Here is a 15,856-nt window from a genome sequence, read left to right on the forward strand (position 1 = left end):
TCCTGGAGCTGCTATTTATCTCAAGTATCTGTAGAATTTATACATTCATGTAACGGCAGAGGGAGCCAGAACTTCAAAGCAGCATAAGGCAGAATTCATTGGCTAAGTTGGAGGGAGGGAAGGAAGGAGGGGGAGAAAAAGAGGGAGAAGGAGATAGGGAGAGAGGGAGGGAGAGAGAGAGAGACAGAGACAGAGAGAGACGGAGAGAGATGCCATCCAAATTGCCTACAGAAACAGCAGAGAGAGCTTCTCTTCTGAGCTACTGAGACACAGAAGATCTTACTTTGCTGCTATAGCATTCCTTCATTCTTCCAAGACATAAATGTGCAGCAACAGCAGTAATTTTCTCAGTCAGTGACAGGTAAGAATTTTCTAAATTTTGTTTAAACTTTATGACAGCTCAGATCTACTTATTAGAGTCATTGCTTCTGATTATAAAAATCTGTTCAACTTTCACTTGAGTGGCTGACAGCTGATGCCGTAATTATTGATTAATTTTTTGCTCAGATCTTTGGATAACCAACTCCAATTTCTAACCAGAAAATGTTAACCAAGGACTCTCCTAAAACTTTCATCCAAGAGTAGAGGCAGTAGAGGCAAAAGTTGTATGTTAGAAACATTTAAAGGAGAGTTACTGAGTGGCTGTTGTATTAATGCAGTTTAAAGAAGCAAGTTTTAAAAGAACATGAGAACATGGATTTGAAAAAGAGTTCTGAAATGCTTTATATGATAGAGTCTTCATTCATTTAACAATCAGGGTAAGCAGGAGGTAAAGAGAAGCATTCAATTAGCATTTAAATTTAAAAATTGATCTCTTGGTACTCACAGGGACATGAAGTTTAAATTCAAGAGAAGCCATGGGTTAGAAGGCTTTAAACAGGCTGGATTCCTAGGAGCAGGGAATTCTTGCATAGTCCTTCAGTTCCATGAGAATGTCGTGGATTTCTTTAGGGTTTAAAAACATTGCAGAAACAAAGGCAGAAATATAAAGTGAACCTGATCCAAAGTCCACTATAAGTAATGGGCTCTGAATCCAGTCACAAGGCAAGGAAAAACAGTAATAAATTCTTTGTTCTGTTTGTATACCTTTTAGCTCTTTCCCTAACCCTTGTCCACCTTCTAAGGTCTTCAGGGCTGAGACTTGTCTGCTCCTCTAGATCTGTACAGCCCTAAGCACAAAAGGACCTATTCTCAATTAGTCTTTAAATGCTACCGTAATAAACATTATTATAATTATTAATAGTAATAATTTAGCAAGAGGGGCTATAAAAACAAGGGAGACCTTAATAAATATTTTACTGTTTACAGTTCAGCTTTTGATTAGGTCTGTGCAAACAATTGCTTTTGTCAGTCAGTGCCTGAACCAAAACATTAAAAGTATAGTTTTGAGGGACTGGATTTTTTTGTGGGGGGGGGGGGGGGGGGGGAGGGGAAGAAGGCATTTGCAGATTAAAAAAAAAGAAAAAAGATTTTGGTATGAATGCAATATTTTGTTCCATTAGAAACAAAATAATTTTAATTCATTTCTGAGCTTTTTTTTGTGAGACCAAAGGGTGTGAACCAATGTACAGGCGATGATGATACCCAACTCTGTGATTTAACCCAATGAAGTTAGTGATTGTCTGGGTTATGAAGGATACCGCATTTTAACTCTCAACTCCATCTGGTTCAGATCAGGGATTGGAAGGAAATCTCTCAGCTCCATGAAATGTCCCCTTCCCGTTGGGAATATGGAGAAAGATGTTCTTCATGCTTTTGGAGTTCCCAGCTAAATCACAACCTTAAGTCACCCTGGAACTATTGAGCAAATTTGGGTAGAGCTCACGATGAGTGTGGGTCCACTGAACCATTATTTTCCACCAAACGATTACCTGTTTTTGACAGATGGATCCAGCGTGACGTGCCACAGAAGGCCTGACCCTGGTAAACAGGGAGCACAGCCTTGGAGCCCTGCAGGGTGTAAGAGGGAGATGGAAAACTTCTTGGAGATTTTCAGGGTTCAGTGTGCTCCCTGCCACCTTGCTGCCTGCCAGAAAGCCTTCCAGGTTATCACTGGTGAGTGAAAAACACTCTTCCCTCCTGACTCCGAGACCCCTACTTTCCTGACCCAATCTGTGCAGTTTCTGCCAGTACCAATCAGACCACTCTCCAGTTACCCTAGCTGGCTGCCTGCTAAGATGTCCATTACAATGATTTATGGTTTTCCCACATCCTTGGGAAAAGATCACCTTTCTGAATGCCCAGACTTGCTTCTTCTCCTCTTGGGTACAAGCCAATTCACAATAGCCTTTACTGTTAAGGGGATTGGGAATTCACTACCGTTCTCCAGCCTGCTGACTTGCTAGTCACATTTTACCTTTGTGAACTAGATCTGCATCTTCTGTAAGGATTTTGTGAACTTAGCTAGAAAATAAAAATTCAGTGTAGGTGCTTTGTAGAACTTTCCTGATTTCTGCAGATCAGAGACCCATGTCACAAGCTCATATCCCTTACATGGTTTCCTTCTGAAAATCTATAGATATGAGAGGGGAAAAAAATACCCACTTTCATGGGTATTTATACCAGCTGCCAATGTATTAATACACACAGCGTGTAGTACACCATAATTATACATGTTTTAGAAATAGATAGAATTAGCTTTTTCGATGACCGAGGGCGCTTACTCCCATTACTTTTATAACACATGCAGTTTGACAAAGATAAAGAAGAACAAAAAGCCCGCCATTAAATTTCATTGTACCAGATCCCTCACAGATTTTGAATTGCTGTGGGATGACCCTGCATACGCAGTAACGGGTATCCTCTTCTGATTAAGGATTGCCTTCCCGGGAACCTCTAATGATATCCAACAGATTGCTAACCTTTCTCCCAGACATAAGGTCAAACATGGCCAATCTTGCAGCTAGTGTCACTGCAGGCAAGAAGGGGGTACCAGTGTTAGTCAGTCATCAGCCAGCTCAGTTAACATGTGCAATAGGAATCTCAGAGTTCTGTCAAACCTTTCCACTGCGCGTTTGTTTCTAAGAGGCTATAAGCAGCCTATAGCTGCTTTACTCCAAATAATTCCCATAGCTTTTTAAATAACCGTCATGCACTCGCTTCTTGTCCATGAGAATTGCTTCTCTCAGAAAGACTTACTGGATGAAAGCAGCAAACAGGGCTCGAGCTACTGGTTAACGTACTAAGCCTGACAAAGCAATTGCTTCTGGGTACCAGATAATGAAGTACTACAAACCTACCATTTTCTTCTACTTATGTCTGAAGTGAAAAAATGATACACAATGTCCACCGCAGCTATGGCTATTGATTCCTGGCTTTTGATTTCAGCGAGGGCTGGAAGACTAGCTTTGCAAGGACGACCTATCTTTTCCCAGTTAGCACATAAAGTACCATATCAGCAGTAGTCCCTTGTTTCCCTCCTCCAGGAAGCAGTTTTTCTTTTTCACAAGACACCTTCAAGTCCAGAGGTCTCCCAAAGGGCGGTCACGCACTCACCGCCTGGAACCGCTCGCTACATAGGAGTCTCCTTGAAACACACTGAGGGTTTCATTTTCTTCCCTGAGCTGTCTCTACAGAATTCCCTTTTCTATGAGGAATTTTTCTGGGAAATACAGGAGGGCCATTTGGGACCAGGCTTTCAAGTTGACCACTGATAGGTGTTTTTTCTTTTGAGACAAACTGAGTGATTTTTTTTTTTTTTTTAGTTTAAAAGGCTGCATCATTCAGCAAAACAAAGTCTTCAAAGCTTGCCTGCTCTATTTCATTGCTTCCAGCACAGGCAACAAAGTGATTAACATCTCTAAGAGACATAGATGAAGCATTTAACTTACAAGATTAAATCTGAAAGCTCCTTCACTTTCTCTGTCTCTATCTAGTAACTTCCTGCAGATTTTTGTGACACTCACCTTTCAGAGAAACTATCTCAGGCTGCACGTTAGTGTTTATAACTGATCTCTTTCTTGAAGTTCGTTGAGGGTTCTGAACAGGTTTACTTTTCCCTCAAATAACAAAAAGGAAAAGAAAAAGCAAAAAAAAGCTTATCCACCTCTTCCCCCCCACTCCTTCTCCAAACTGATTTAGGAGGTAGGCTTGTTACTCTTACAAAGCAAGTAAATAGTGTTTCACTCTCTAGAGATGAATGCTGTTTTGTCAGCTCATACATATGGGTTTTGCTATATTTCACTGGCTAAACAACAAATCTTTGATATAGCAAGGAGCTATAGCTTTTTCCTCTGCATTTGTTATTCAATGCATTAACTAGCATTTCATTCAAATGTCTGTACAGAATAAGTACACATTGCGTACTACTAGCTCTTAATTCAGGCCAAACCAAATAGCAGTCAAACACTTTGAGATGGATTTGCCAGTGACTGACCCTAAGAGTCTGCCATCTAAGGATACCATAATAGGAGGCATAAATATAAGCTCCTCATAACTTTTATTTTTCTATTTTTCTAGAACTGCTTCTTACATTGTGGTTGCCATAATAAGAGATATGGAGAACTATGGACCCAGGTGATCTGGGCTCTGACTTTTGCAAAGACGTCAGGTAGGCAGGCAGTTATAAGTACCTGCAGAGTGCACCACAGGTTCCTTCAGACACTGGGCAGCTGATGTCTCACTGCTCTTCTGCATCTCTGTCCCCTTATCTGTGATAAGACAGTGATAATACATTATTTACCTCTGGGCAGGACTGGAGAATGGACGTCTAGGAAATGCTTGACAGCTGCCTTGTGAGAGACACCACAGAAGGCAAAGTATTAAAAGACAGCGAACCCCCCCAAAATGCATTCCAGACCTTCTGAGACATTCATTATCCCCACCACATCTGCTGCCTGCCGCAGACCTACAGCCACACTCGCCTTTGGCATTGCCTTTGGGAACGTACCCCTTATAGTGGTGGGCTCTGGCTTCTACTTTCTGAGTGTCTCCACTACACTGTATTCTTGTTTCAGCATTACTAGTTGTCATTACCGACCCCTCCGCACGTCCAAAAGAGCCTGGGATCCTGGTGAGGGCTTAGCCTGTTAGGCACAGATGTTTTCGATAACTCAGCAAACATTTTTCAGGCAACAAAAGAGAAGCATGTGCTTGTTGCCCAGGAGACTGTAGCTAAGGATACTAGGTGGAACTGTAGTACAAAGCCCATGTGTTCACAGACAGCAGAACCTGTTTGTCCAAATGCCATGACTGAGCTCCTTCAACTGGTACCACACAATATTGCAGGCCACCGATCGCTTTGCTCTTTTCCCATACAGCATCCCCACAGGCCAGCGGTCATCAAATCCTACAGGACTGGTTCCTGGTTTTCCGTTCTATCACCATTTTCACACTGAACAAGCTGAAACAGGCTCTTCTCCGCACTGACCGTCCCCATACATGACAATGCAATTCACACCCAGTCATTGCCTTTCCTCGTTGTTCCAGAGAAGAAACAAGTATGTTCAGCCTGAGTGGGGAACAACACAAAAGTGAGTGGACAGAAACAGTCATACCTATGCCCACATTTTGGAAAATTTCCTTTGCTGTCTTTGGACTATTATTCAAGGCTTAAACTACTGAGGAGAAGAAAATTCAAGAGAAAGAAAATATTAATGTATCTTACTTGTGTGACTGTCTCTGACATATAGGTACCTATATATTACAAGTACATCAACAGGTCTGACAAAGCAGCAAAAGAACTGACTGTACTAATTTTTGCAGATCAAGTAAAACAACAGTCCCAAAACACCTTCTTATTTACTGTACACTCTTGACTTTATTGTCAGTTCCTGAGAAGCAATATCTCAAGAAGCGGACAGTACAGATCATAAAAACAAAAGATGAGATAAACCAAAAAGCATAGTGTGGTGGATGCTTTTCTGTATAGTATTGGTTACCTTTATGCATGCAGTTGCTCAGCAATAAATGCTACTCAAACAGCAATAAGCTCACTACATCATTTTATTTATGTATTACTATCTTGACCAGTTGTTTTTCTGAAACCCCGAGAAGTTTATCGCAACCTCACAAACTTGTTTGAGTAGCATTTTATTGCTGAGAAAAGGCTCATGCAATGGGTAAATAGTGTCGTTCCCTGACTATTTATTTACACTGCACATTACAAGCCTTCATACTCCACGTAGCTGCCTCTGTCCTGAGGAGAACTCCCAGCAGGTTTAGATGTTTTTCTCCATTCCTTGACATAGCACAAGACTGGACTCCAGAGGCAGGACTGTAGAGCAGACTGCCAAGGCAAGGGATAACTATCTACATAAGTGGATTGTGGTGCTTGGTTGAAGGAAGGAGCCTTGCATCAGGAAACCCATAAGGAAAGGGAAAGCGGATATCCTCCCCCTGTACAGAGGAGGAAAAGGATCTGGGCAGAAGGGGTGATGCAGATTGATTATAATAGTCTCCCAGGGGCCCACTGGTAGAGTCCAGTCAATCCTATGGCTGAGATTTCCAGAAGTGTCCAGTCTCTATTAATTCTGTGCGCTCTTCTGCCTGAGACCTCGCTGAAAAGCCCAGTTCAGGAGTTGCAGCAGAGGCTAGCAAGCAGATCAATCTGCCTGTGCAGAAACAGTATCTAGTAAATCACTAGTCTATATTATTACAACCTTTGAACTCTCTTGGTTAAAAACTGCCAAAAGCAAAATTTTGTTGGAGGAGAATCAATAATAAACTTTTCACAAGAAATTAAGTGAGGCTGTTGAAACCACCAACTCTTATGGCCAAAATCAGGAGGCTGGAATATACTTCTGGTAAGTCCTGCAATGACTACATTGGCCTCCCAGAGGAGGGAGTGCCTCACATCAGTGCCTCATGGGCACGGCAGTTCATCCGGAGAGGAGAAGCAGGGGAGTAGGACTGGAGTTCCCATGAGTTGTTGCAGCTGCATAGAAGCAGAAAAATGTTGAATTGATTTTGAATCTTTTCACACTTTTTCAAAGTTGTTCCATGTTATCCCTGCTGAGGATCTGAGCGTAAATATTTGCATGGTGATTATGTCTCAAGCAAATGCATGTTCTGGTTGCAATTGCAAATTCAGTTCACAGATTAACTCACATAAAATATTTCCATGTTGGCTTTATACAGTTAGTATGCCTTAGATTTCACCTTGATGTTTAGCTTCAATGAAGTTAAATGCAGCCTCACCCAGTACCTTCTGCTCACTTTTGGATCAGAACCTTGCAAATCCGGAATTACACATAATTTTTACTTCCAACTGTAATTTGGCCCAGCCTTCTTGAAATGCCACTCTACTGTGTTAACGATGTTCGAGATACTGCACTGAGTTAAATCACGAAGATGTTCTTAAATTCATGGGGTAACCTCAATATAAGTATGTTGCAACAGAGTTGCACTGACTTAAAGACAGTAAGAACTCTTAGCAAAGCCAGCCAACAACTCCATTTTATGGTCCAGTACACTAAATGAAAGGGAGCTGAAAAAAGACACACAATCATTGGCATTCACTTCCCCTGTCTCACTCCCCCACATGCTACCCTTTTGACTTACCTCTTGTAGCATGATTAAGCAATCTTTTTTCCTTTCCTTTGCAGATTTAACCAGGTCTTCTGCAGCTGAACAGAACAGATGAAACGCTTTTACGGCTGGCTTCAGAAGACTTAGATTCTATTTCCTTCTCACCTTTTTGGATAATCTTTTTGGATCCAGGATGAATAAGACGAGGGTTGTTAATGATGGTTTTCCCTTCATGAACAGTAAGAACTGGAGCTCAAACCGAAGCTTCCCCACACACCTTTCAAATCAGTGCAGGAACGTCACTGACCTTACTGTCTTTCTGGCCACCTCTTACAGTTTGGAGACTGTCCTAGGCATTGTGGGAAACATCTGTCTGATTGCTGTCATAGCTAGGCAGAAGGAAAAGGCCAATGTAACCAACATCCTCATTTCCAACTTAATCATTTCAGATTTGTTTATGAGTCTTGTCTGCCTGCCTTTCACCATTGTTTACACCATGATGGACTACTGGATATTTGGGGAGGTCATGTGCAAAATGACCTCTTTCACTCAGTGCACATCTGTGACAGTGTCGATTCTTTCTCTTGTCCTTATTGCTCTGGAAAGACATCAGCTCATCATAAATCCGACTGGCTGGAGGCCAAGTATCTCCCAGGCCTATCTAGGAATTGGAGTCATTTGGACTTTAGCATGTCTCATGTCCCTGCCCTTTCTGACCACATCCATCTTGTCTAATGATTTGTATGAGCAGCTCTCGTATATCATGAATTTTTCCACTGACAAGGTCATATGCATTGACTCGTGGCCTTCTGAGCAGCACAGACTTATCTACACCACCACTTTGCTGCTCTTGCAATACTGCATCCCCCTCTTCTTCATTATGGTTTGCTATCTGCGTATCTACTTACGTCTGCAGAAGAGAAAGGACATGTTTGAGAAAAGTGAATACAGCAACCGAGCAGTTCAGCTGAGAAGGATAAACATTTTGTTAGCATCCATGGTTGCCGCCTTTGCTGTTTGCTGGTTACCACTGCATGTTTTCAACACCATTGTGGACTGGAATTACAAAATCATTTCGCCTTGCCACCACAATCTGATCTTCTCATTGTGCCACCTGGTAGCCATGGCTTCCACCTGTGTCAACCCTGTTATCTATGGTTTCCTAAATAGCAACTTCAAAAAAGAAGTGAAGTCACTGATTCTGAGCTGCCAGCATAATTCAGTAACTGCATCAATGGAAGAATATGATCATTTACCTTTATCCACCATGCAGACTGAAATCTCCAAGGGCTCACTGATGTTGAACTGCAGACATAATTCTATCTAGCAGACAGTAAACATTTACAGAGGGATGCATGGAGCACACTGCAAACCAACTATTACCTGTCGGTATAAAAAGCAACTGATGATGCTATAGTTGCGATATGAACAGGAGCCCATTACTGCCTGATTTTCAGAAGAACGGGCAAAGGAAGCTTGTAAGCATATATCATAGCTCCTATGGTGCACAAGTTGTTCATGTCACTGAGACGGTACAGACAGATATTGAGAAGACTGAGCTGCTCTAACAGCTCAGTAACTAAGGTGTGGATGCACACAGACTGACACTAAGTTCATCAGCTAAGCTCACATCTCTGTCATGACTGAGGCAGAATCCCAGACTTCCAGTTTCGGCACTGCAGGCTACCCAGAGCGCTACCCAGATTCTCTTTCATTTTTCAGTATTAATAAGATTTTTACCCACTGTCGACAGACCAGTGGAACAGAGACATGTAAATATAGAAAATTTTGTGCTTTGCTGCTTCTCACAGCTTGTTAGGTAATACTAATCTTTCAGCAGATCTAGTTCATATCAAACAATTGGATGCCTGTTTGCAACGTCTGTCTCTGTAGAGACACAGAACAATGATCCTATTACTTAAAGATGACAGTTACTTATTGAGAAATGGTTGCAGATGAAAATATTACTCTGTGGATTAGACTCCTAAAGCGCATTGAGATGATGCTGAGCATGACTTTTAAACAGATGAAGAATAGTTGCAGATCTACGTGGAAATCCAGTCTGGCTGACTTCCTGATTCCTGCTGCTGTCAGTCACAAAGCTCCACATGCTAAAAATGCATGCCATGATAATATGAGATGGCTAGATTACTGGAGTTTTTCCAAGCCTTAGTAGCAAGGTGCTACTGCTACTTCAACGGTGAAATGCTTTTTAGCTCTTTGATACTCTAATTTCAGAGTATCCCATTTAGAAGATGGAAATAGGCATGAAAAAAAATGCCTCCAGAAACCTTAGCTTTTAGGAGTGGTTGCACTCCCAAAGAGATAAACTTATGCATGGAGGCTTTCAGTTTCCTGCTAAAATACAACCACATGTCAGATACCAGTCCTGCTTGCTGGCATCAGCAACAGAGAGGTGCTGAAACTCTGACTAATTAAAGGTCAACAAAAACACACAAGTGGAATCCAGGTCAGGTGGAGACACATATTTTAAAGCCAAGCTACATGTAAATAAGATGTATTATCAGTTGCCATACTGAAATGAGGGTCATGCTTTTTTTTTTTTTTTTTTAACTGTGGTATTTTTAGACTTTGTCCACAAAACCTACAAATGATAAGCTCATTTTTCTTCAGAAAAGAATGATATGACAGACTTCTGGAGCCTGAGACATTGCTCAGTGACTGCTAAGAAACCAAGAAGCAGGTACTCTCAAGAAGTGGGAGTGACTAAAAAAAATAGCAAGTGTAAAAAGACAATGAGCATCTTAATTCACACGGTAGTAGGTCAGTGCTAAAGAGGCATGGAGTCATCTTCTGTCCTGAATTGTTAAGCTAACCTTAGCACAAGACTGAACTAGCTGACCACCTGAGGTCCTTTCTAACCTGAATTATGCTATGATAAGCTGTCCCTACTCATCATACTCAATAGGTTTGCATAGAATTGAAGCTATCCAACATGTAGCTGTGCAGAAAGCTAGAAATCCCTTAGGCTGGAGGCTCTCTTATTAGATGGACTGGTAAATAATTATGTGAGGGAAAAATTCCTTCCCATGCTGTGGTCTGGCAGGCCATATGGATGTTGGACAAAGTATCCGAAGATGAAGACAAGATTGTATTTAGGGGTGAAGACAAGAGCAAAATCTTGTGCTCTACAGTAGCAAGAGCCATCAACAAGCAGGGGATCATATCCTCAGCCGACATAAATGGGAGTGAATCCCTTCCCATGAGCTGTGCACGCAGAAATTGGTGGCAGAGTTCAGGTGTGGACCTTAAATTCTTATGTTCAGAGTATTAATGCAAAAGCTGAGGCTGCTGCCCTTCTGATTCTGTGCAGAACCTCTGTATCTCAGTAAGAGAGTCCATGTGCAAATACCTTTTGAATCTTCCCCAAACTTTCTGGCAAGATATTTATGCTTCTTCCTAATGGACTTCTGCTTTGTTTTTTTCATTGTTTCTTGTCACAGTTATGATGAGGAGTTGTTTTTCTTGCTCCATTTGTATGTAATGTCATTTCTAGACTGGAGACTGAGCCCATTAGAAACACAGAACAAGAGGACTCATTTTTTCTTATGTACAGTTCTAGTTTAAAATTTGCTACTGTAAGTGAAAACAGAGTTAACACAACCATGTGGTGCTGACTAGTACAAAATACATTAACTCCTTCTAACCAGCTTGATTTATACATGAATTATGTTGTATTTGAGAGCTTAAATACTGCTTCAGCTCTGTGGTGTCTTTGTATTTAGGGGTGAATTTCACCCAGTTAGCCTTAGGTAATCCTGTCCATTTCCTGTACTTGTTATAATTACACATTTAATTAACTAAGATGTGTGTCAAGCTATAGTGAAAATACTCTGCTAAACATGAGCATAGATTATCTGATCTGTAATCTTAAATGTATTACTTTTCAAGCAGCAGTGCTTTAAATTGAAGCAATTACCCTTGAAATTTTTTACTTCCATGAATATGTAATTTTAAGTGAAAACTTTTGAGAAATTATATAGCTCTAATGGCCAACTTCTGACATACTGTATGCGCGTTGTACATCAAGTCTCAGCTATTCCTGAAAAGGGTAGAAACATAAGCTGAGTCTGACTCTTCTTTGAACTGTAGTTCACGTGGCCATTGACACCCATGATCACAAGTGCATATGTGAGGCAAGCAGATCCAACATCAGAATAACCCAGACTGACACAAACAGGGATTTATCTTCCTCTAGTGACTAAAGGAAGTGTCAAGCTTGGAATCAAGTGCTGTTTGATGCTAATGGACTTTTGGCTAGACAAACTAAAGAATTTAGGCATTACAATCTACCAAATCCCACCCATACATCTAATTGCAAAGTTCAGATCATCAAAATTCCCAGTCAGCTGCTGCCTATTCATGCCCTTACATGTGTTTCAACCTCCAAAGTTCCTTAGATAGCTAAATATAAACTTTAGAGTAAGCCCAGAAAAGCCTAAGTTCTAAAGGGCTAAACATCTATGCCACGTGTAAGCCCTATCTGTGTTTACGCACCGGGAATCCTTCCATCACAAGTACAGGAAAGGTGCCTTTACCGCCACTTCTTCGTTATGTGCAGACATGAAGACTTGCAAGGCTAAGCATGTAGCTGAGCACAAATGCAGTAGAAGATATTAAGCTGTTAGTTTTCAAGAACCACTCTAGCAGCTGCTCCCTTTGAAGGCAAAAGCACAAGGCCAGATGCAATGACAGCCTACACATCTGTTGAAACAGCTACTTTTGTCACTTTGAAACTTTAATGTGACCAAGAGAGGCTCCGTCTCTTTAGTCCCAGCAAAGGGTAACAGGACAGAAATAGTGTATATACATCTTTCCCATTTGTAAATAATTAATAATGTTCACACTTAAGAAGGATCAAACTTTGTTGTGTTTGTTGTACTGCAGTGATGCTTTTAAATATGCTTTTTACAAAGTCCTGCCACTATGTTGCAAAAGAAACGTGGAAGAACTATGCAGGAGGTATCATGTGAATCATGAGTTCATAAAACTCTCAGACCTTACCCCAAATTTTGTTTTTCATAATCCTGCCTCTTGTGATATGTCCTAACAGCACAGTAAGATCTTCAAAGCAAGAACACAACTTATTCCTGTGATGTTAAGTGGCACACTTTGGGAAATCTAATAACAACAAATAAAATGATATTGCCTACGTTACTTCATTTCTCTGTGCCTGCTTCTATAAAATGGCGTAGTATTATTTACAAGGTAAAGTACATAAGATTTAGTTCTCAGGTAGGGCCGACTAAAAGAAAAAAAAAGTTATACCATATGATTAAGGGCCACTGATATGTGAAGGATTAATAACTTGATGTGTTATTCCTTGGGACAAATGATGGTGCTCAGCCAACTGAGGAGAAGAGGACAGGCTAGGTATCAAAAATTCAGCATGGGACATTTCAATTTTCTGATCCCAGGACTCAGCTCACCCTCACAGACTTGCCTGGATTTCACAGGACACTGGGCCCTACACAACATATGGTCATGAACCATAACCAGAAACCCAACCAGAAAAATAAGGTTGCCAGTATCAAAGTTTTACTGAACCTCAGAAGTGCTTTGATTGGGTAAAAAGAATGAGTGTATTTTTATGAGCTGGGTTACCTGCCCCTACAAAGGCAAATGAGGTACTGGAGATGACCACAGGTTGCACTCTAACCTGTGTTCATCACACTGAGACATGCAGGGAAGAAAAGCAGCAGCCACGTCTGCTCGCGGCCCCAGCACTGCGGGGCACAGACGCGATCGTGTTATCGCAGGCGGCTGGTGAGGACGAGCGACGGCTGGCCAGCAGGGCCTGCGCAGGAGGGCTGTTCCCAATAGGGCCAAGGCCAAGATCTGCTGCTTTCAGATGCAGACCACGCAAACCAAGTGTGATAGTCTACACAGCTTGCCCTAAATTAAGACATCACAGCCTAAGGACCCACTAAGGACTCTTTCTTGCCAACAACTTTCTTTGACATATGTGACTTCTGACATGTTCATCTGACCTTTCTTTTACAGGCCCATCTCTTCAAGAAATACTGGTCTGATTTTCAGGGATATAGCACACTGATTTCAATAGAAATTGTTGTTGCTTAGCACCACAGGTAATCTGGGTTTACATTTTATAAACGTCAACATCCATGTAGCTTTTATGAGCTTCCCCACTATCTCAGTTTGTTTTACAAAGTCACTGCTTTGAACTCAGGAAGTCATAAGTAGGATAAGACCAAGATTTATATTTTTGTATAATGCCTTCTCCTGCCAGACAGTGCTCATTAGGCCTTAGTCGGAACTGTTTTGTTATTCTTCCAATAAACATTTAGCAAACATGAAGCCCATAGCAGCATAGAGATTGTGTGTCGGAAACCCGGTATGATATTAAACTTCAGTGTTTCTCTGTTGGGCTAAAATTGATAAGACCCCACCAGTCAATCCATTTGTGTATATATATAGAAAAAAAATCTATATATATACACACACATAAATATATATATATTAAAAAACCACATACACAGTTAAATAGTGGTATAGTTTTCATTCTGTATGGTAGAAAATACTTTGTTCAGTAGCAACTGTAATACAGAATACTGGCCACAATACTTAAAAAACAACACAACAGTAAAAAATTAGTCATGGTAAATGGAAAATATAGCACTGCTTATTTTTCTACCTATTGGCAAAATATGGGGGGTTATGTTAGATAAGGTGACATAGTAACAATAATATAGATATATATTATTTAGCAGAATATCAGAGATGCAAATACAGCCTAATTCTATCCGCCTCAAGGTGCAACACCTGGCAGTAGAAATATAGCTTTTGTCAAGCAAAAGCTACGACAGCATGCAGAATATGAAACTTGCACTCTAACTCTTAAAATTAGAACTAAATTTTGTCATTTAAATACCAGGTAAAAGCCGCTGTGTCCTTGGATTACAATAATTTTAGTTCATGAATTACTGTGTCCTCTATGCAGACTATGGGAATACAAAGCCTCTCTGTCAACAGCTACTGGGTAAACACTTCTTCATCATTCATAAATATTTGTCTTGATTCCATTTTATTACAGGGTGACTGCAAGCAGAATGTACTTATCCTGTGTTATGCCTGTAGTACGGTAATGACCATTGGTTTATCTACTTGATAGGCTGACTTAATGAGTTAAAATAATTACATGTACCAAGTATTTGTTCCATTTCAAGGCAGGTTATAGAATAGTTCCTGATGTCCTAAAGGCCAGTCTCCATCAGTGTAACCAATTTCAGAAATACACTGCATTCACAGCAGAGAAAACATCTGAAAAGTACTGGAAGGTTCTGGTCTCCTCAGCAAGTATGCTAAAAGCACAGCAAACTAGTACAGTCAAGCAGAGAGTTTTGCTTAAATTAATGGCAAATACACAGACTGCTTCAGGAGCATAACAGGCATGTATCCTCTGGCCTTTGTTTTTGGAAAATTTCACAGCATTCAGAAGACAACAGAAGCTGCCTGGCACTCTGGCTAAGATTTTTAAAGCCGATGAAGCTGTCAAGCTACACCAGTTTCATTTACAATTCAGCTTGTACCTAACTCCATTCATCAGTCATGCAGCCAAACCGTTGCAGATTGTAGGCTGTCCCTTTATAATAATCCACATTTCCACAAGACGTCACAGAAGTCCCGCAGGGCACATGACACAACACGCACAGATATGCACAGCTTCACACCAAGCAAGCTAATTTTCACTAGCAGAGTAAAAGAAATTACTAAACCTGCAAAATGCTAATCTAGTTCCTCTCCCTCAGAAATAGTCTGTGAAATATGGGTCTTCATAGCATGAACATATTCTCCACACGTTGCAGGGAAAACGTCACGGCAGGGTAATTGCCTTCCATTCCCAGGCGAGTTGCTCGCAGAAGGCTGGGCATGGAAGCATCCTGCTATTCGTGGGAAGGAAGAGGGGAACTCATTTGGCTGAAACGAAAGGAAATATTTTGTCCATATTCGGAGCAACAGGCATTACACGTGCTAACAAAGCCCTGATCCAGCACATGATCAGTTCTGTGCACAGCAAAGTAGATATGTTAGATTCAAGATTTTGCAAAGGTTGAGCTTTAAGTGAGGACAATATGAGGCTTTATGCTTCAAATGTTTTCACTGAGCACTAATTTTCCACAAACCACAAATAATTAGGACAGCAATATGTGAAGCATTGAAAGATTAATACATTAAAGATGAATCTCAAACCCCTGTTATTTCTCAGGAATATGGGCCACTGAGTAACTAGTACACTCTACATATTTTAATATCATTCATAATAAAATACTTTAAGAATTTCCAGGAAACAGTTTGCAAGGATGAGGAACAGTCCCTCATTCAGCAAAAAGGTTGAACATAAGTTTGT

The 15,856-nt window shown here is 40.9% G+C and overlaps 1 protein-coding gene across 3 annotated transcripts; it reads left to right on the top strand.

Annotated features, from left to right (window-relative positions):
• Positions 1–181: 181 nt before the first annotated feature.
• LOC112990671 (neuropeptide Y receptor type 4-2-like) lies at positions 182–12,645 on the top strand. 3 transcript variants are annotated; one of them, XM_064513987.1, is made up of 4 exons: positions 182–361; positions 1,885–2,055; positions 4,459–4,549; positions 7,545–12,645. In XM_064513987.1, the coding sequence occupies exon 4, from the start codon at positions 7,661–7,663 to the stop codon at positions 8,792–8,794; it is 1,134 nt and encodes a 377-aa protein (XP_064370057.1). In that variant the 5' UTR covers positions 182–361; positions 1,885–2,055; positions 4,459–4,549; positions 7,545–7,660; the 3' UTR covers positions 8,795–12,645. The 3 variants fall into 3 exon arrangements, with proteins under 3 accessions (XP_064370057.1, XP_064370056.1, XP_025968339.2); XM_064513986.1 differs by lacking the exon at positions 4,459–4,549 and adding an exon at positions 5,259–5,471; XM_026112554.2 differs by lacking the exon at positions 4,459–4,549.
• The last annotated feature ends 3,211 nt before the right edge of the window (positions 12,646–15,856 follow it).

The sequence above is a fragment of the Dromaius novaehollandiae genome, chromosome 6 (genome assembly GCF_036370855.1).
Source record: "Dromaius novaehollandiae isolate bDroNov1 chromosome 6, bDroNov1.hap1, whole genome shotgun sequence".
Classification (NCBI taxonomy): Eukaryota; Metazoa; Chordata; class Aves; order Casuariiformes; family Dromaiidae; genus Dromaius; species Dromaius novaehollandiae.